The 21,689-nt window shown below is 45.1% G+C and overlaps 1 protein-coding gene across 1 annotated transcript; it reads left to right on the forward strand.

The window, feature by feature from the left end:
• The first annotated feature begins 1,994 nt into the window (after positions 1-1,994).
• On the forward strand, positions 1,995-4,526 carry LOC123122910 (cytochrome P450 81Q32). The gene is made up of 2 exons (XM_044543287.1): positions 1,995-3,029; positions 3,766-4,526. Exons 1-2 carry the CDS (start codon positions 2,094-2,096, stop codon positions 4,378-4,380), a joined length of 1,551 nt encoding a protein of 516 aa, XP_044399222.1. The 5' UTR covers positions 1,995-2,093; the 3' UTR covers positions 4,381-4,526.
• Positions 4,527-21,689: the final 17,163 nt, after the last annotated feature.

The following is a 21,689-nucleotide window of genomic DNA, read 5'->3' on the forward strand; positions in this document are numbered from 1 at the left end:
GAGAGTCCACAAAACATTCCATGAAAGGAAGATGTTTGAGCCCTACCAAATTACAAGCAACCGTGGCATCGACTCGATTCAAAAGAGGTGGTTGTTCATCCAACAAGAGTGCAACAAGTATTGTGCCGCATTTGAGAGCGTTGAAGCACGGCCCGTGAGTGGTCTCGGCGTTGGGCACATGGTATGCTCTCCTCTTCCTAGCCCTTTCCTTGCTACGGCCATGAGACTTCGGCCGTGTATATGTTTGCATGTTCACTTGTTGTTGATCATGTGGTGTAGGCATTTCAATCTTTGGAGGCATTCAAGGCCCGGCACAATGACAAGCCATTCAATCTTACGCATTGTTGGACGATCATCAACAATTGCCTAAGTTCAAGGACCAATACCGTGAACCACAAAGGAAGAGAGGACTGAAGACGGCCAAGTTCGCCGGAGGTGGAGATGGTGAGGCGTTGAAGAGGCCGAGGGGCAAGACCAACTCCAATGTTGACGACATACGTGATGCCTCATCCATGGCATTGCATGACACTTTGCATGGCATGATGTCTCAAAAGGATTGGAGGGACGAGAAGAAGCGGCAAAGCAAGGACGAGCAAATGAAGCAATACCTAGATCTTCAAAGGAAGAAGCTTGAGATGGAGGAGGCGGCCAAGAAGAGGAAGATCGACATGGAGGAGGCGGCCCGGCAAAGGCAGCTCGACATGGAGGAGGCGGCCTGGCAAAGGCAGCTCGACATCGAGGCCGACAACGTCAAGGCCAGGCAGAGGCAGCTCGACATCGAGGCCACCAATGCCGCCACCAAAGCGAAGGAGGTGGCCCTTGCGATCATGAGCGTGGACCTGTCGAATATGAGCGAGAAGACGAGGGCCTGGTTCGAGGCCAGGCAGAAGGAGATGCTCGACGCCGAAGGCCTGAACTAGGTCGTCCGATCGGTCGTGGCCGTTCTTTTTTGGAGGCTGGCACGGGTGCCGCCCGCCCGCTGGACCGCTGGCAGTGTGCCGGCAAGAAAAACATTCATTTTGGTGGCCGGCTGTGTTGCCGGCCGCTTGCTGTGTTGCCGGCGAGGACAACTATTCGTTTTGGAGGCTGGCTGTGTTGCCGGCCGCTGGCTGATGCCGGCGATGAACGTGTAGACCGCTGGCTCTGTTGCCGGCATGATGAACTGGGCCGCTGGCCTGATGAACTAGGGCTTGGCATTTAAAAGTTGTTCCTTTTTTAAAATAGACACGGACAGGATGGGGCACGCATCGCAGGGCACGTCCGGACATGACCCCATTGCCCTATCCAAACGGACAGAATCCGGATAAACGGACGTCCGTTTGAGGTCGCATGGTGGAGTTGGCCTAAGTCTCCCGACGAGTGATGGCCAGCATCGGCGATTGGCTTTCCGTTGCACTGGGTCCTGGCTGAAACAATTAACTCGGTCAGCTGTGGAGACTGGTAGCCAGAGATTGAGTCCCACCTCGGCACGTTTTTTGGCCTCTGTGTGGGGCTCGCTTTTGGTTGGCTGGCTGGGCACGAGAAAAGCTGTCCATGCAGGACCGCGACGGGCCGGCTTATACAATTACAGATGGGAAGTGATTGCATTTGCAGGAGGTACTCTGCTTAATAATATCATCACTTGTATACTCTGCAAGTAAACGAAGCTGCTCACAAAGTCAGTGAGTGGACAACTACGTCAGAGCTTTTTTTCTATTTTAATCCATCAGAGTTTCTTGTTTCGGAAGGAAGGAAAGGTCGCAAGATGCAGAACCCCAATTCGAGTTGGCCTTTTGCATTCGGAAGGAAGGGGTCTGGATCCAGCGCCGCGCGGGGAACAAGACATGGCATGCCAAATAATTCTATCATCAGTTCTAACCAACCTGGCATGGGTGCTAAACTCCATCGCCATGGACGTCAGCCATGGCGTATTTATGCAGCTTAAGCTGCACCGCAAGGCAAGCCAAGCCATGCCATGGGGACCCGGCGCGGCGCGTGATATATAGGCCCGCCATGCAGAATGCACATACATCCAATCAGTCCGCGACCTCAAGACAGACACATCAGAGGCTCAGAGCATCCATCACTTCCCCACAGACCACGGACGGTCAGCCATGGATAAGGCATACATTGCCGTTCTCTCCTTCGCCTTCCTCTTCCTGCTCCACTACATTCTGGGCAGGAAGAGCAATGGCAGCAAGGGCGCCGTGCACCTCCCGCCGAGCCCCCCGGCCGTCCCGTTCTTCGGCCACCTCCACCTCGTGGAGAAGCCGCTGCACGCCGCGCTGTGCCGCCTCGGGGCGCGCCTCGGGCCGGTCTTCTCGCTGCGGCTCGGCGCGCGCAACGCCGTGGTGGTGTCCTCGCCGGCGTGCGCCAGGGAGTGCTTCACGGACCACGACGTGGCCTTCGCCAACCGGCCCCAGTTCCCCTCGCAGATGCTCGTCTCCTACGGCGGCACCTCGCTCGTCAGCTCCAGCTACGGCCCGCACTGGCGCAACCTCCGCCGCGTCGCCGCCGTGCGGCTGCTCTCCGCGCACCGCGTCACCGGCATGTCCGGCGTCATCGCCGCCGAGGTGCGCGCCATGGCGCGCCGCCTGTGCCGCGCCGCCGCGGCGTCCCCCGGCGGCGACGGCGCCGCGCGGGTGGAGCTCAAGCGGAGCCTGTTCGAGCTGTCCCTGAGCGTGCTCATGGAGACCATCGCGCGGACCAAGGGGACCCGGTCGGAGGCGGACGGCGACACGGACATGTCCCTGGAGGCGCAGGAGTTCAAGCAGGTGGTGGACGAGATCATCCCGCTCATCGGCGCGGCCAACGTGTGGGACTACCTGCCGGTGATGCGGTGGTTCGACGTGTCCGGCGTGAGGAGCAGGATCCTGGCCACGGTGAGCAGGAGGGACGCCTTCCTCCACCGGCTCATCGACGCCGAGCGGCGGAGGATGGAGGAGGGCGGCGACGATGGCGAGAAGAAGAGCATGATCGCCGTGCTCCTCACTCTGCAGAAGACAGAGCCGGAGCTGTACACCGATCAGATGATCATCGCTCTGTGCGCGGTGAGTCCCTCCCTCTTTACACTTTTTTTATGCTTCTCACAAAACCGAGTAGTTTGATTGTCAGTTTCTTCATTAAGGACATTGGCAATTTGGCATCATCTCAGTAGACATCTCACTCGTTTAAGTCACCAGATAGCAACAACTCGACCAGAGTCATTGTGTTAGTCCAGTACTCCACTTTTGATTATCTATCTCATCATATATCTAATCAGATAGTGGTCACTCAACGTAGGAGGTAGGTAGGACAAGGCACTGGCAAGGCGAGTAACACGGCCATGTCACTTAGCTGGATGAATCCCACTTCCCACATGTTTTATGTCTAGTAATTTTGGCCTTTTCCCACTCTCGACTACTTGAAGTTCAGGCTCTCTTTGCCTTCGTAGGATCTGTGCAGTATTCTACTAAATCTTTGATTTTTTTTACCCCCATAAATCTCGAGCGTTCGGAATTGAAGCATGTATCCCGAATGTTTTTCGATAGCAACTTTAGTTGCTGCGAGGTGACAACTTTAGTTGTTAACACATAACAACTTTGTCCCAGTTTGTTTTTTGTCAGAAAATTGCCAGGTTTGTCAACCTCGCTTTAACTAAAGTTGCCATGAAAAGGGTTCGAATTATACCATACTTAAAATTTAAACGTTTGGGATTTATCTATTCCGGGTTTTTTATGAATCTGCTTCCAATATTCTACGTACAAGAATATACTAAAATTAATTCTCTCCAATAATTCACTGCAGAATATGTTTGTGGCCGGAACGGAGACCACCTCAAGCACGATCGAATGGGCGATGTCGCTCCTGCTGAACCACCCGGCGGCGCTGAAGAAGGCGCAGGCCGAGATGGACGCGTCCATTGGGACCTCCCGCATGGTCACCGCCGACGACGTGCCCCGCCTCAGCTACCTCCAGTGCATCATCAACGAGACGCTACGCCTGTACCCGGCGGCGCCGCTGCTGCTGCCGCACGAGTCCTCCGCCGACTGCAAGGTCGGCGGCTACGACGTGCCGAGCGGCACCATGCTGATCGTGAACGCGTACGCCATCCACAGGGACCCGGCCGTGTGGGAGGACCCGACGGCGTTCCGGCCGGAGCGGTTCGAGGACGGCAAGGGCGACGGGCTGCTGCTGATGCCGTTCGGGATGGGGCGGCGGAGGTGCCCCGGCGAGACGCTGGCGCTGCAGACGGTCGGGGTGGTTCTGGGGACGCTGGTGCAGTGCTTCGACTGGGAACGGGTGGACGGCTTGGAGGTGGACATGACGGAGGGGGTGGGGATCACCATGCCCAAGTCCGTGGCTTTGGAGGCCGTGTGTAGGCCGCGCGCGGCCATGCGTGATGTCCTTCAAAAGCTCTGAGGATCGAACTTCTTGGCATCCCATATGTACAGTAGTTTCCAGTAGCATCGTGCCGTATGCATGGCTCGATACCGTTTTGATGTACCGAATAAACTTGTTGCGACTTCGGACCATAATAACCTTGCCATCATTTCTGATTGATTGCACAAGCTAGGGTCTTTGTAGTCTATCATAATGATTATCCTTAGAGCAACTCCAACGCACGACACCTTTGATCCGCGCATGCCTGGACAGAAACGCCAGCCCAATGCGCAGACGCAAAGTCCAAATCACTTATGTTCGGCGTCCGTCTGAACGCATTTTCAGCCCAAACTTACCTTTTGATTTGTGTCTACAAGGAGGACATGAGATGGACGCGTCGCACATCCTTTTGGTGTCTGCCTCGGGCACGCGTGTTGGTCAATCAACCACCATTGCGGTCGTGACCCGAACGGCAGCCACTGGAATTGTCCATGCCACGTCCTTTTTAAATGGCAAGCGTGCGGGAAAGGGGGCGGCCTCACCCATTTCTCCTTTCTCACTTCAGTCCACATCTGACCATGCGTGTTCCCTTGGCAGCCGACACAAACCCTAGTCCGCCAACATAGCGAGGGACTTCTTCAGCAAAGGTGGCAAGCATGGCAAGCACAATCACAAAGGTCGGCTCATCGCGAGGCCCGCCAACTTCACCTTGGCACCACAATAGGGGGAGGGGACATCACAGCCACGCGACCGGCTGTACCTCCCGGTGCACCGCACGCGGTACCACTGGGAGTACCGTGTCCCGCTGTCGTGGCCGGACGTTAACCTCTTGCACGACTGGCACCTCGACCCCCACCACATTCCGGTGTCGGCCGTGCCGCAATCTGAGCACGCGCACGGCCGAGATCCGCAACCGGCGTGCTCTCCTCATGCCGGAGCAACGCCGTGATCCAGCGTACGCGCCCCACTCCTTGAACTGGGATGTCTAGTTCGCGACTGAGGATGACGTGCACCGCCGTCCAGATCGACGCTTGCCCTCCACCACCACTGTCGGCGGTGAGGCATCAGGATGAGGATGAGGAGGCGACATTCCTAAAGGCACTGGAGGAGGCGATCTAGCGCGCCATCGAGGAGTCCCAACACGAGGAGGACGCCGATGGCTTGGCCTAGAGGAGGTGCTCCAGCTTTCGGCAGCCCGTGACCAAGTCTACCCATCGCCACCGCCGTCACCACCGACACCGCTCTCACACGCGCCAGTGGTGGACACATACCAGTGGGTGGGTCGTATGGGAGTGGGTCTCTGCGCCGCCCGTTTGGCTGGGCGCGACGGAGGAGGAGAACGCGTACCTCGCCAAGTGGAAGGGCCATGCGCTGGAGGAGGAGCGGGCAAATTTTTTTGTCTGTTTGCATCGGCTGGTTGGAGTTGTCCTTAGGGCCTCTTTGATTCTCAGGAAATTGAAAACGCGAGAACAAGAAGAAAAAATATATAGAACTGGAGTGACGTGCCTACTTGTATCCTATGGCATACCAGAGAGTGTCTGATGCCATGGAGAAAACAAAGAAAATGTACTAAAAAGAGGTTGTAGTGAATGTTCGATTATTTATGAAATGTAGTACAAATGATTCTTTACAAAAACAATTCTATAAAATTAATTCTAAGAATCAAACGACCAACATAGAAAAAAATTCCTAAGGACTCTAATCCTCTGAAAATCTTATGAAATCCGTTGAATCGAAGGAGCCCTTACAGTTCCTTGTTACCAAATTCATGTGCTATTTGAGCAAAATTTTCAAATGATGAATAGTTTTTGAAATTATGATTTTTTAAAAACAGAAATGTTTTCTTAAATTTGAGAAAAAAAATAAAACATGTAAAAAAATTCAAATTTCCAAACATCTTTTCAAACATGAACATTTTTTAAAATTTGTGGGGTTTTTCGTTTGTCCCGTATTCCTTCTTTTTTGCTTTTATCTATTTTCTATTTTCTTATTTTATTTCTTAAAACAAATCTCGAATCATTTTAAAACAATATTTGTTTTTTATTACATCCGTGAACTTTTCAAAACTGTGAACATTTTCTTAACTTCGCAAACTTTGTTTTCAAATCCGTGAACGTTTTTCCAAATTCATGAACGCTTTATAACTATTACAAACTTTTTAAGAACCGGTGATTTAAAAAAAATCCTGAACATTTTTTTCCAAATTGGCGAACTTTTTTGAATTCCGCAACTGCTTGGACCGGCCCAATAGGCACACGACGGAAGCGATGTCGTCGCCTAGTTGGGCCAAGGTCTGAGTGTAATTGTTTTTTCTATTCTATTCTTTCATTTTATTTTATTCTATCATTAATTCATTTTTCTCCTTTTTGAACTTTATTATTTGTTTTGAAACCTGTTTTCTAATATGAAATATTTTTGGAACACCAAAAAGTGTTCTTGTGTTCAAATATTGTTTATAATTTGGAAAATGTTATTGAATTTTTTTCACAAATTTAAGAAATGTTTGCGCTTCCACAAATGTTGATAAATTTTCAAAACAAAGTATGTGGTTTGCAATTTGTGCACAACATCAATTGTTGGCAATTTGTTAACAATTTTTTGAAAATGTGTTCAAGATTATAGAATTTTCATACACAATTTAAAATTTTAAAATATACAAAACTTCGTGCCTTAAATTGGCATGGTGCCTTGAATTGGTCATACGAGACCATGAAAAAACAGGCCATTTCAAGGATGTCGAGAAACAACGTGCTCTCAGACGGAGCCTTCGGGCCTGCCTGGACACCCTCCGTTGAACATGGTTTAGTTTTGGACATTCTTAAAATGAACCCAACTTTTGCATGAAGGTGGTATGCCCATGGTAGGCATCCATGCCAGGTTTGAACGATTTTCAACATCGTATGCAAGTTGCGACACATCCAGTCATTTATCGGCCTCTTTTTGATCGAGAAAACTCTAGAAAATATAGAATTTATCAAAAACCAAAACAACTTGGCATGGTGCCTTGAATTGTTCATAGAAGGCCATGAAAAAAAAGTTAGCATCATTTCAAGGATGTTGAGAAACAATGGGCTCTCAGACGGAGCCTTCTGGGCTACCAAACACCCTACGTTGAATATGGTTTAGTTTTTGACATCCATCAAATGACCTCAACCTTTTCCCTATCATGTGGGCATACACATGGTAGGCATCCATATCAGGTTTGAACAATTTCCGACAAAGTATGCAAGTTACAACATGTCTGGCCTTTATCGGTCTCTTTTCGACCGAGAAAACTCCAGAAAATGCGGAGTTTGTCGGAAACTAAAACAACTTGGCATGGTTCTTTGAATTGGGCATATAAGCTAATGAAATAAAATTAGGTTCATTTGAAGGATGCCAAGAAAAGTGCTCACAAACGGACACAATGGACCGGCTCAGTTGGGCGGACTCTTGTGAAAAAGGTATTTAGTTCATGAACTTTTTTTCAAATCGATGAATCTTGTTCAAATTCATGAAAAAACATTCAAATAGATGAACTCTTTTAATTTCGTGAACTTTTTTTCCTCCTTGGAGCTAGGGGTGGGCATAAAAACCAGCAAACCGAAAACCGAACCTATACCAAAACTAAAAAGACAAAATTTACTTTTTTGTGCTGGTGTTAGAAAATTTATGCCACATGCACTGACCACCGCGCGCGTGTGGCTGGGACGGCAATTCCATGGGCCAAGCTGATCACTTGCATGCAAGGCCTAAAGTACTTTTGGACTTTTTGTTGCAGCATGCATGTATATACCTATAGGCAACACGTTGTCCCACCCTGTCTAGTTACACGGAAGGAGGCAGGAAGTAAGGGTGGGCATATTAACCGAAAAACGATGTACCGCACCGAAAGAACAGGGACCGAAACCAACATTTTCAGTGTTTATTTCGGTCATTGAATCTATAGAACCGGAATTCATTTGGTAACTTTGATTTTTACACTTAATTAAGCGAAAATACCTAGAAAACGGAAAATACATATTATTTAAAAAAATCCCAGCGGCATTGTATTGCATATCCCAGCGGCCCCAGCCCAGCTGCCTGACACACCTGTCTAAACCTATTTCTCCTGTTCTCATCTCCGTTTTTTTCCACCTACACGTTTTGGTTTAGTACCACCTCAGATTGCTCTTGAGGAAAGAAGCGTGTGAAAGACTATAAAGGCAGCTGCTCACCCATCAAATTTGTCTGAACCTGCCACGTGCCAAAACGTGTAGCAGAGGGTTTGCCTAAACTTCGGTTTTGTTCGGTCAAACCATTGACCGGACCGAATTTTCTTTCAAATAAAATTTGGTTTTCTTGTTGTATAGAAACCGATCAGTTTGTATTTTTATGGAACCGAAATTTTTTGTGACCCGAAAAACCGAACTGGTCGCGTCAATTGGACAAAAAAATCACGATTTTGATAAAAATTTATGATATTAAAAAAGCATTCATTAATTTGAAAAAAGGTTCACGGATTTGATTTTTTTCATGAATTTAAGAAGATGTTCACGAATTTAGGTAAAAAAAGAACAGAGAAAAAGAAGAAGAATAAATAAAAATGAAAAACGAGTAAAATCAAAGAAAAAAGACAAACAAAACAAAAAAAACATATTAAGAAAATGCACAACAAGAAGAGTAAAAGAAGTAACTAGGCATAACAAGTGAGTTGTCCCAGACTCCTAGTTGATTATAGCGGTGGAAGTAAACCAAGAGGTTGAGAGTTTGAATCCTACCTCGCGCACCTATTTTTTGAAGGTTAAAAAAGGAAAATAAAAATAAATGGGCCAGGCCCAGGACCGAGGTAAAAAAAGAAAAGGTAATAAGAAAACAGAAAACATAAACCGGAGTAAAACCGATAAAAAAACCGGTCAAACAAAAAAGAAAAAAAACAGAGTCCGGAAGCACAGAAAATAAGAAGGAAAAGAAGTATTACTAAACATATGAGGTGAGCCGGCTGAGTTAGTTGCTGTGTTCGAAGGAAACAGAGAGATTTTGAGTTCGAACCTCACCACTCGCGACATTTATTGAAGGTTGAAAAATAATGAAAATGGGCTGAGCCGATGATGCGGGGGTGGGGGGTGCACCGGTTTGTGTATGTCTACGTACAACTAGTACGTGCCACATACCATGCAAAAAAAAAACTAGTAAGTGTCACGTGCGGAGGTGGGTATACCGGGGAGGGGTGTAGCGAAGCAAGGCTTAAATCAAGCTGGTCTATTTGCGAGACCACGAAATAACACTTAGTGAACACATGTGATCCTTGAATCATAGTCTCCCCATTTATGTCCTAATATGTCACCATGGGGGTTGTTGTTTAAAGTCAAAGTTGGTGATACGATCAGCATGTGTAATCAAAATGCATAATGATCATCAACAAATCTCGGTGTCATGTTGTGATTGATGATCCTTGAAAGATTGATGTGCGTCTTGAATTTCTAACTTTTATGAAATTAAAAAACCAATTGTCGCTACCGTGTAGGCCGCATCCGCCGCCTCCTCTGCTGCATCCATCTCCTCCTGCTCCGCCCTCTCCAGCCCATCCTTCTGCCACTTCAACATTTGAAACGGATGGCATGCATGATCATTCTTGCGTCGTCATCCAAATACGCCACCTTCAAGGGTCAACATCTTCGTGTCCTCTACAGTGATTGCGATCTTCATCTCCCCCTCTTCAAGCACGACCTTCTTCTCTTCAATCATGGCCCTCTTCTCTTCGAGCTTGAGCTTCTTTTCGGTCGCCTTCATCAACATGTCGAACATCTCCGCCTTTTTTCCTCCTTGACGTCGGAGTGCTTAACATATGTCTCCTCCTTCTTCGTCAAGTTGTCTTCGAACCTCTCTGTCATCTTGACTGTCGCACCTTCTCACTTCGCCCTTTCCACCTCCCACTACTTTCCCCGGAACCCTTTTCTAATCTTCTTGGGTGGTTTTTTTGTTGGGTCACGGGTTTCTTCCTCCGTGTCTTGGTTGACGTTCTTGGAACGTATACGTTCCACTTAGGTTGTCCATTCAACTTCAACCAATATTGTATGATGGTGAAGTTTTTATTCTCCAGCTTTTTGAACACACTACACTCATGAGAAGGCTACATAATAAAATAGTGTCAACAATGCATATAAAAACTATGCAAATCCGGCTACAAAAGTATGCAAACATATCCGGCTACTAAACTATGCATACATATCCAGCTACAAAACTATACAAATCCGACTACAAAACTATGCATACATATCCGGCTACAAAACTATGCATATCTGGCTACAAAACAATGCAAATTCGGCTACAAAACTATGCATATCTGGCAAGTGATGTGCACATATTAACAACTTACTTGCTCAATGATTTGTGCACCACTACACCACCGTGAGGTGAGTTGCCTCAAGTGGCCGCAATGAAGGAAATATGCCCTAGAGGCAATAATAAAGTTGTTATTTATATTTCCTTATATCATGATAAATGTTTATTATTCATGCTAGAATTATATTAACCGGAAACTTAGTACATGTGTCAATACATAGACAAACAGAGTGTCACTAGTATGTCTCTACTTGACTAGCTCGTTAAGCAAAGATGGTTAAGTTTCCTAGCCATAGACATGAGTTGTCATTTGATGAATGGGATCACACCATTAGAGAATGATGTGATTGACAAGACCCATCCGTTAGCTTAGCACTATGATCGTTTAGTTTGTTGCTATTGCTTTCTTCATGACTTATACATGTTCCTATGACTATGAGATTATGCAACTCCCGAATACCATAGGAACACTTAGTGTGCTATCAAACGTTACAACGTAACTGGGTGATTATAAAGATGCTCTACAGGTGTCTCCGATGGTGTTTGTTGAGTTGGCATAGATCGAGATTAGGATTTGTCACTCCGATTGTCGGAGAGGTATCTCTGGGCCCTCTCGGTAATGCACATCACTATAAGCCTTGCAAGCAATGTGACTAATGAGTTAGTTGCGGGATGATGCATTACGGAACGAGTAAAGAGACTTGCCGGTAACGAGATTGAACTAGGTATAATGATACCGACGATCGAATCTCGGGCAAGTAACATACCGATGACAAAGGGAACAACATATGTTGTTATGCAGTTTGACCGATAAAGATCTTCATAGAATATGTAGGAACCAATATCAGCATCCAGGTTCCGCTATTGGTTATTGACGGGAGATGAGTCTTGGTCATGTCTACATAGTTCTCGAACCCGCAGGGTCCGCACGCTTAACGTTCAATGACGATATGTATTATGAGTTATGTGATTTGATGTACCGAAGGTTGTTCGGAGTCCCGGATGTGATCACGGACATGACGAGGAGTCTCTAAATGGTCGAGACATAAAGATTGATATATTGGAAGGTTGTGTTTGGACACCGGAAAGGTTTCGGATAGGTTCGGGCATTTTTCGAAGTACTGCTACCTCTTGAGCACTGCATTGGTTTTCCCTTGAAGAGGAAAGGGTGATGCAGTAAAGTAGCGTAAGTATTTCCCTCAGTTTTTGAGAACCAAGGTATCAATCCAGTAGGAGACCACGTGCGAGTTCCACGCACCTACACAAACAAATAAGAACCTCGCAACCAACGCGATAAAGGGGTTGTCAATCCCTTCACGGTCACTTACGAGAGTGAGATCTGATAGATATGATAAGATAATATTTTTGGTAATTTTATGATAAAGACAAAAAGTAAAGAAAGCAAAATAAACGGCGCCAGAAATAGCTTGTTGTCGGGAGATTAATATGATGGAAGATAGACCCAGGAGTCATAGATTTCACTAGTGGCTTCTCTCAAGAGCATAAGTATTACGGTGGGTAAACGAATTACTGTCGAGCAATTGATATAATTGAGCATAGTTATGAGAATATCTAGGTATGATCATGTATATAGGCATCACGTCCGTGACAAGTAGACTGAAACGATTCTGCATCTACTACTATTACTCCACACATCGACCGCTATCCAGCATGCATCTAGAGTATTAAGTTCATAAGAACAGAGTAATGCTTTAAGTAAGATGACATGATGTAGAGGGATAAACTCATGCAATATGATATAAACCCCATGTTTTTATCCTCGATGGAAACAATACAATACGTGCCTTGCTGCCCCTGCTGTCACTGGGAAAGGGCACCACAAGATTGAACCCAAAGCTAAGCACTTCTCCCATTGCAAGAAAGATCAATCTAGTAGGCCAAACCAAACTGATAATTCGAAGAGACTTGAAAAGATAACCAATCATACATAAAAGAATTCAGAGGAGATTCAAATATTGTTCATAGATAAAGTTGATCATAAACCAACAGTTCATCGGATCTCGACAAACACATCGCAAAAGAATATTACATCGAATAGATCTCCAAGAAGATCGAGGAGAACTTTGTATTGAGATCCAAAGAGAGAGAAGAAGCCATCTAGCTAATAGCTATGGACCCGAAGGTCTGAGGTAAACTACTCACACATCACCGGAGAGGCTATGGTGTTGATGTAGAAGCACTCCGTGATCAATGCCCCCTCCGGCGGAGCGCCGGAACAGGCCCCAAGATGGGATCTCACGGGTACAGAAGGTTGCGGCGGTGGAAATAGGGTTTTGGCTCCGTCTCTGATGGTTTGGGGGTACGTAGGTATATATAGGAGGAAGAAGTACGTCGGTGGAGCAACGAGGGGCCCACAAGGGTGGAGGGCGCGCCCAGGGGGGTAGGCGCGCCCCCTGCCTCGTGCCTTCCTCGTTGATTGCTTTACGTAGACTCCAAGTCCTCTGGATCACGTTTGTTATGAAAATCACGTTCCCGGAGGTTTCATTCCGTTTGGACTCCGTTTGATATTCTTTTTCTGCGAAACAGTGAAATAGGCAAAAAAACAGCAATTTGGGCTGGGCCTCCGGTTAATAGGTTAGTCCCAAAAATAATATAAAAGTGTATAATAAATCCCATTAAACATCCAATACAGAATATAATATAGCATGGAACAATAAAAAATTATAGATACGTTGGAGACGTATCAAGCATCCCCAAGCTTAATTCCTGCTCGTCCTCGAGTAGGTAAATGATAAAAATAGAATTTTTGATGTGGAATGCTACTTAGCATAATTTTCAATGTAATTCTCTTATTTGTGGTATGAATATTCAGATCCGAAAGATTCAAGATAAAAGTTTAATATTGACATAAAAATAATAATACTTCAAGCATACTAACTAAGCAATTATGTATTCTCAAAATAACATGGCCAAAGAAAGTTATCCCTACAAAATCATATAGTCTGGCTATGCTCTATCTTCACCACACAAAATATTTAAATCATGCACAACCCCGATGACAAGCCAAGCAATTGTTTCATACTTTCGGTGTTCTCAAACTTTTTCAATCTTCACGCAATACATGAGCATGAGCCATGGACATAGCACTATATGTGGAATAGAATGGTGGTTGTGGAGAAGACAAAAAAGGAGAAGATAGTCTCACATCAACTAGGCGTATCAATGGGCTATGGAGATGCCCATTAATAGATATCAATGCGAGTGAGTAGGGATTGCCATGCAACCGATGCACTAGAGCTATAAGTATATGAAAGCTCAACAAAATAAACTAAGTGGGTGTGCATCCAACTCGCTTGCTCACGAAGACCTAGGGCATTTTGAGGAAGCCCATCATTGGAATATACAAGCCAAGTTTTATAATGAAAAATTCCCACTAGTATATGAAAGTGATATCATAGGAGACTCTCTATCATGAAGATCATGGTGCTACTTTGAAGCACAAGTGTGGAAAAAAGGATAGTAGCATTGTCCCTTATCTCTTTTTCTCTCATTTTTTTAGTTAGGCCTTTTTTCCATTTTTTTATGGCCTCTTTTTTTCGTCCGGAGTCTCATCCTGACTTGTGGGGGAATCATAGTCTCCATCATCCTTTCCTCACTTGGGACGATGCTCTAATAATGATGATCATCACACTTTTATTTACTTACAACTCAAGAATTACAACTCAATACTTAGAACAAAATATGACTATATGTGAATGCCTCCGGCGATGTACCAGGATATGCAATGATCAAGAGTGACATGTATGAAAGAATCATGAACGGTGGCTTTGCCACAAATACGATGTCAACTACATGATCACGCAAAGAAGTTATGACAATGATGAAGCGTGTCATAGTAAACCAAACGGTGGTAAGTTGCATGGCAATATATCTCGGAATGGCTATGGAAATGCCATGATAGGTAGGTATGGTGGCTGTTTTGAGGAAGGTATATGGTGGGTGTATGATACCGGTGAAAAGTGCGCGGTATTAGAGAGGCTAGCAATGGTGGAAGGATGAGAGTGCGTATAATCCATGGACTCAACATTAGTCATAAAGAACTCATATACTTGTTGCAAAAATCTACAAGTTATCAAAGCAAAGTATTACGCGCATGCTCCTAGGGGGATAGTTTGGTAGGAAAAGACCATCGCTCGTCCCCGACCGCCACTCATAAGGAAGACAATCAATAAATAAATCATGCTCCGACTTCATCACATAACGGTTCACCATGCGTGCATGCTACGGGAATCACAAACTTTAACACAAGTATTTCTCAAATTCATAACCACTCAACTAGCATGACTCTAATATCACCATCTTCATATCACAAAAGAATTATCAAGCATCAAACTTCTCATGGTATTCAACACACTCATAAGAATTTTTTTTACTAATCTTGGATGCCTATTATATTAGGACTATTTTTTATGATTAAAGCAAATTACCATGCTGTTTTGTAGGACTCTCAAAATAATATAAGTTAAGCATGAGAGAACAATAGTTTCTATAAAACAAATCCACCACCGTGCTCTAAAAGATATAAGTGAGGCACTAGAGCAAAAACTTTATAGCTCAAAAGATATAAGTGAAGCACATAGAGTATTCTAATAAATTCCGAATCATGTGTGTCTATCTCAAAAGGTGTGTACAGAAAGGATGATTGTGGTAAACTAAAAAGCAAAGAATCAAATCATACAAGACGGTCCAAGCAAAACACATATCATGTGGTGAATTAAAATATAGCTCCAAGTAAAGTTACCGATGGACGAAGACGAAAGAGGGGATGCCTTCCGGGGCATCCCCAAGCTTTGGCTTTTTGGTGTCCTTAGATTATCTTGGGGTGCCATGGGCATCCCCAAGCTTAGGCTCTTGCCACTCCTTGTTCCATAATCCATCAAATCTTTACCCAAAACTTGAAAACTTCACAACACAAAACTCAACAGAAAATCTCGTGAGCTCCGTTAGCGAAAGAAAACAAAACACCACTTCAAGGTACTGTATTTAACTCATTCTTTATTTATATTGGTGTTAAACCTACTGTATTCAAACTTCTCTATGTTTTATAAGCTCTTTTACTAGCCATAGATTCATCAAAATAAGCAAACAACACACGAAAAACAGAATCTGTCAAAAACAGAACAGTCTGTAGTAATCTGTAACTAACGCAAACTTATGGAACTCAGAAAAATCTACCAAAATAGGACGACCTAGACAATTTGTTTATTTATCTACTGAAATTGGAATCAATATTTTATCACGTTCTGGTGATTTTAAACAATTGTTTTCGTGAACAGAAAGTTTCTAGAATTTTCAGCAAGATCAAATATCTATCATCCAAGAAGATCCTATAGGTTTCACTTGGCACAAACACTAATTAAAACATAAAACCACATCTAACCAGAGGCTAGATGAATTATTTATTACTAAACAGGAACAAAAAGCAAGGAACAAAAATAAAATTGGGTTGCCTCCCAACAAGCGCTATCGTTTAACGCCCCTAGCTCGGCATTGATAATTTTAATGATGCTCACATGAAAGACAAGAATTAAAGCACAAAGAGAGCATCATAGAACACGTGATAAACACATCTAAGTCTAACATACTTCCTATGCATAGGCATTTTATAAGCAAACAAATTATCATAGCAAACGAAAATTAGCATATGCAAGGAAGAAGAAAGAGATGATAGCAATCTCAACATGACGAGAGGTAATTTAGTAAGATAAAAATTTCTACAACCATATTTTCCTCTCTCATAATAATTACATGTAGGATCGTAGGCAAATTCAACAAAATAGCTATCACATAACATATTCTCAACACGATCCACATGCATGCGAACTTGACACTCTTCCAAAATAGTGGGATTATCATTAACTAAAGTCATGACCTCTCCAAACCCACTTTTATCAAAAATACCATGAGATTGAACATTCTCCAAATATGTGGATCTAAAGTTGACACTCTTCCAAACCCACTTTCAATATTATTGCAGACACTATTATCAATCTCATATTCATCATGGGGCTTAAATAAATTTTCAAGATCATAAGAAGAATCACCCCAATCATGATCATTGCAACAAGTAGTAGACATAGCAAAACTAGCATCCCCAAGCTTAGGTTTTGCATATTATTAGCGCAATTGACATCAAGAGAATTTATAGTAAAATCATTGCAATCATGCTTTTTATTAAAAGATCTATCGTGAATCGCTTCATAAAGTACTTCATCACAACTTTCAGATTCACAAATTTCAAGCAAAACCTCATAAAGATAATCTAGTGCACTCAACTCACTAGCAATAGGTTCATCATAATTGGATCTCTTAAAGAGATTAGCAAGTGGATGAGGATCCATAAACTTTTAGCAAGCGAAGATGCAAGCAAAAAGAAGGCACATGGTAACACAAGATCGAACGGAAGAAGGCCGAAGATAAGGCAAAGGTGAAGTGGGGGAGAGGAAAACGAGAGGCAAATGGCAAATAATGTAATGCGAGGGATAAAAGTTTGTGATGGGTACTTGGTATGTCTTGACTTGTGCGTAGACTCCCCGGCAACGGTGCCAGAAATCCTTCTTGCTACCTCTTGAGCACTGCGTTGGTTTTCCCTTGAAGAGGAAAGGGTGATGCAGTAAAGTAGCGTAAGTATTTCCCTCAGTTTTTGAGAACCAAGGTATCAATCCAGTAGGAGACCACGCGCGAGTCCCACACACCTACACAAACAAATAAGAATCTCGCAACCAACGCGATAAAGGGGTTGTCAATCCCTTCACAGTCACTTACGAGAGTGAGATCTGATAGATATGATAAGATAATATTTTTGGTATTTTTATGATAAAGACAAAAAGTAAAGAAAGCAAAATAAACGGCGCCAGAAATAGCTTGTTGTCGGGAGATTAATTTGATGGAAGATAGACCCGAGGGTCATAGATTTCACTAGTGGCTTCTCACAAGAGCATAAGTATTACGGTGGGTAAACGAATTATTGTCGAGCAATTGATAGAATTGAGCATAGTTATGAGAATATCTAGGTATGATAATGTATATAGGCATCACGTCCGTGACAAGTAGACCGAAACGATTCTGCATCTACTACTATTACTCCACACATCGACCGCTATCCAGCATGCATCTAGAGTATTAAGTTCATAAGAGCAGAGTAATGCTTTAAGTAAGATGACATGATGAAGAGGGATAAACTCATGCAATATGATACAAACCCCATCTTTTTATCGTTGGTGGAAACAATACAATACGTGTCATTTTCCCTACTGTCACTCGGATCGAGCACCGCAAGATTGAACCCAAAGCTAAGCACTTCTCCCATTGCAAGAAAGATCAATCTAGTAGGCCAAACCAAACTGATAATTCGAAGAGACTTGAAAAGATAACAAATCATACATAAAAGAATTCAGAGGAGATTCAAATATTGTTCATAGATAATCTTGATCATAAACCCACAATTCATCGGATCTCGACAAACACACCGCAAAAGAAGATTACATCGAATAGATCTCCAAGAGAATCGAGGAGAACTTTGTATTGAGATCCAAAGAGAGAGAAGAAGCCATCTAGCTAATAACTATGGACCCGAAGGTCTGAGGTAAACTACTCACACATCACCGGAGAGGCTATGGTGTTGATGTAGAAGCCCTCCATGATCAATGCCCCCTCCGGCGGAGCGCCGGAAAAGGCCCCAAGATGGGATCTCACGGGTACAGAAGGTTGCGGCGGTGGAAATAGGGTTTTGGCTCCGTCTCTGATGGTTTGGGGGTACGTAGGTATATATAGGAGGAAGAAGTACGTCGGTGGAGCAACGAGGGGCCCACGAGGGTGGAGGGCGCGCCCAGGGGGTAGGCGCGCCCCCTGCCTCGTGCCTTCCTTGTTGATTGCTTTATGTAGACTCCAAGTCCTCTGGATCACATTTGTTACGAAAATCATGTTCCCGAAGGTTTCATTCCGTTTGGACTCCGTTTGATATTCTTTTTCTGCGAAACACTGAAATAGGCAAAAAAACAGCAATTTGGGCTGGGCCTTCGGTTAATAGGTTAGTCCCAAAAATAATATAAAAGTTTATAATAAAGCCCATTAAACATCGAAAACAGAATATAATATAGCATGGAACAATCAAAAATTATAGATACGTTGGAGACGTATCAAGTACCGGGGGGAGGGGGTTACCGGAACCCCCTGGGGGTTAATTGGCCTTCATGGGCTTTAGTGGAAGAGAGGAGGAGGCAGCTAGGTGGAGGCGCGCGCCCCTCCAAGCCCAATCCGAATTGGGGGCGGGGGGCCTTTCCTTCTCTCCCTCTTCCTCTTTCCTTCCCCTCCTAGTTCGACTAGGAAAGGGGGGAACCTACTCCTAGTAGGAGTAGGATCCCCCCTTGGGGCGCGCCCCATGAGGCCAGCCGCCCCCCTCCTCCCCTCTTTATATAAGGGGGAGGGGGCCACCCCATAGACACACAAGTTGATTTCTTAGCCGTGTGCGGTGCCCCCCTCCACAGATTTCCACCTCGGTCATGTTGTCGTAGTGCTTAGGCGAAGCCCTGTCTCGGTAACTTCATCATCATCGTCAACACGCCGTCGTGCTGACGAAACTCTCGCTCGGCCTCAGCTGGATCTAGAGTTCGAGGGACGTCACCGAGCTGAACGTGTGCAGATCGCGGAGGTGTCGTGCGTTCGTTACTTGATCGGTTGGATCGCGAAGACGTTCGACTACATCAACCGTGTTACTTAACGCTTCCGCTTTCGGTCTACGAGGGTACGTGGACACACTCTTCCCACTCGTTGATATGCTTCTCCTAGATAGATCTTGCGTGATCGTAGGAATTTGTTTGAAATACTACGTTCCCCTACAGTGGCATCCGAGCCAGGTCTATGCGTAGATGTTATATGCACGTGTAGAACACAAAGACTTGTGGGCGATAATAGTCATACTGCTTAACAACATGTCATACTTTGATTTGGCGATATTATTGGATGAAGCGGCCCAGACCGACACTACATGACCGTGTTCATGAGACTGGTTCTACCGCCGTGCTTCGCACACAGGTGGCTAGTGGGTGTCTGTTTCTCCAACTTTAGTTGAATCGAGTGTGACTATGCCCGGTCCTTTTTGAAGGTTAAAACAACACACTTGACGAAAAATCGTTGTGGTTTTGACGCGTAGGTAAGAACGGTTCTTGCTAAGCCCGTAGCAGCCACGTAAAACTTGCAACAACAAAGTAGAGGACGTCTAACTTGTTTTTGCAGGGCTTGCCTGAAGGAAATATGCCCTAGAGACAATAATAAAGTTATTATTTACTTCCTTATTCTCATGATAAATGTTTATTATTCATGCTAGAATTGTATTAACCGGAAACATAATACATGTGTGAATACATAGACAAACAGAGTGTCACTAGTATGCCTCTACTTGACTAGCTCGTTAATTAAAGATGGTTATGTTTCCTAACCATAGACATGAGTTGTCATTTGATTAACGGGATCACATCATTAGGAGAATGATGTGATTGACTTGACCCATTCCGTTAGCTTAGCACATGATCGTTGAGTATTCTGCTATTGCTTTCTTCATGACTTATACATGTTCCTATGACTATGAGATTATGCAACTCCCGTTTACCGGAGGAACACTTTGTGTGCTACCAAACATCACAACGTAACTGGGTGATTATAAAGGTGCTCTACAGGTGTCTCCGAAGGTACTTGTTAGGTTGGCGTATTTCGAGATTAGGATTTGTCACTCCGATTGTCGGAGAGGTATCTCTGGGCCCTCTCGGTAATGCACATCACTTAAGCCTTGCAAGCATTGCAACTAATGAGTTAGTTGTGGGATGATTTATTACGGAACGAGTAAAGAGACTTGCCGGTAACGAGATTGAACTAGGTATTGAGATACCGACGATCGAATCTCGGGCAACTAACATACCGATGACAAAGGGAACAACGTATGTTGTTATGCGGTCTGACCGATAAAGATCTTTGTAGAAATATGTGGGAGCCTATATGAGCATCCAGGTTCCGCTATTGGTTATTTACCGGAGATGTGTCTCGGTCATGTCTACATAGTTCTCAAATCCATAGGGTCCGCACGCTTAACGTTTCGATGACAGTTATATTATGAGTTTATATGTTTTGATGTATCGAAGGTTGTTCGGAGTCCCGGATGTGATCACGGACATGACGAGGAGTCTCGAAATGGCCGAGACATGAAGATTGATATATTGGAAGCCTATATTTGAATATCGGCAGTGTTTCGGGTGAAATCGGGATTTTACCGGAGTACCGAGGGGTTACCGGAACCCCCCGGGGGCTTAATGGGCCATAGTGGGCCTTTGTGGAGAAGAGGAGAGGCGGCCAGGGCAGGGCCGCGCGCCCCTCCCCCCTAGTCCGAATAGGACAAGGAGAGGGGGGCGGCGCTCCCTTTCCTTCCTCTCTCCCTCCTCTTTCCGCCTCCACTCCTAATCCAACTAGGAAAAGGGAGGGAGTCCTACTCCCGGTGGGAGTAGGACTCCACCTGGCGCGCCCCTCCTGGCCGGCCGCACCTCCCCCCTTGCTCCTTTATATACAGGGGTAGGGGGCACCCTAGAGACACAACAATTGATCTGTTGATCTTTTAGCCGTGTGCGGTGCCCCCCTCCACCATAGTCCACCTCGATGATACTGTAGCGGTGCTTAGGCGAAGCCTTGCGTCGGTAGAACATCATCCTCGTCACCACGCCGTCGTGCTGACGAAACTCTCCCTCAACACTCGGCTGGATCGGAGTTCGAGGGACGTCATCGGGCTGAACGTGTGCTGAACTCGAAGGTACCGTGCGTTCGGTACTTGATCGGTCGGATCGTGAAGACGTACGACTACATCAACCGCGTTGTGCTAACGCTTCCGCTTTCAGTCTACGATGGTATGTGGACAACACTCTCCCCTCTCGTTGCTATGCATCACCATGATCCTGTGTGTGCGTAGGAATTTTTTTGAAATTACTACGTTCCCCAACAGTGGCATCCGAGCCTGGTTTTATGCGTAGATGTTTATGCACGAG

Source organism: Triticum aestivum, chromosome 5D (genome assembly GCF_018294505.1).
Source record: "Triticum aestivum cultivar Chinese Spring chromosome 5D, IWGSC CS RefSeq v2.1, whole genome shotgun sequence".
NCBI classification, from domain to species: domain Eukaryota; kingdom Viridiplantae; phylum Streptophyta; class Magnoliopsida; order Poales; family Poaceae; genus Triticum; species Triticum aestivum.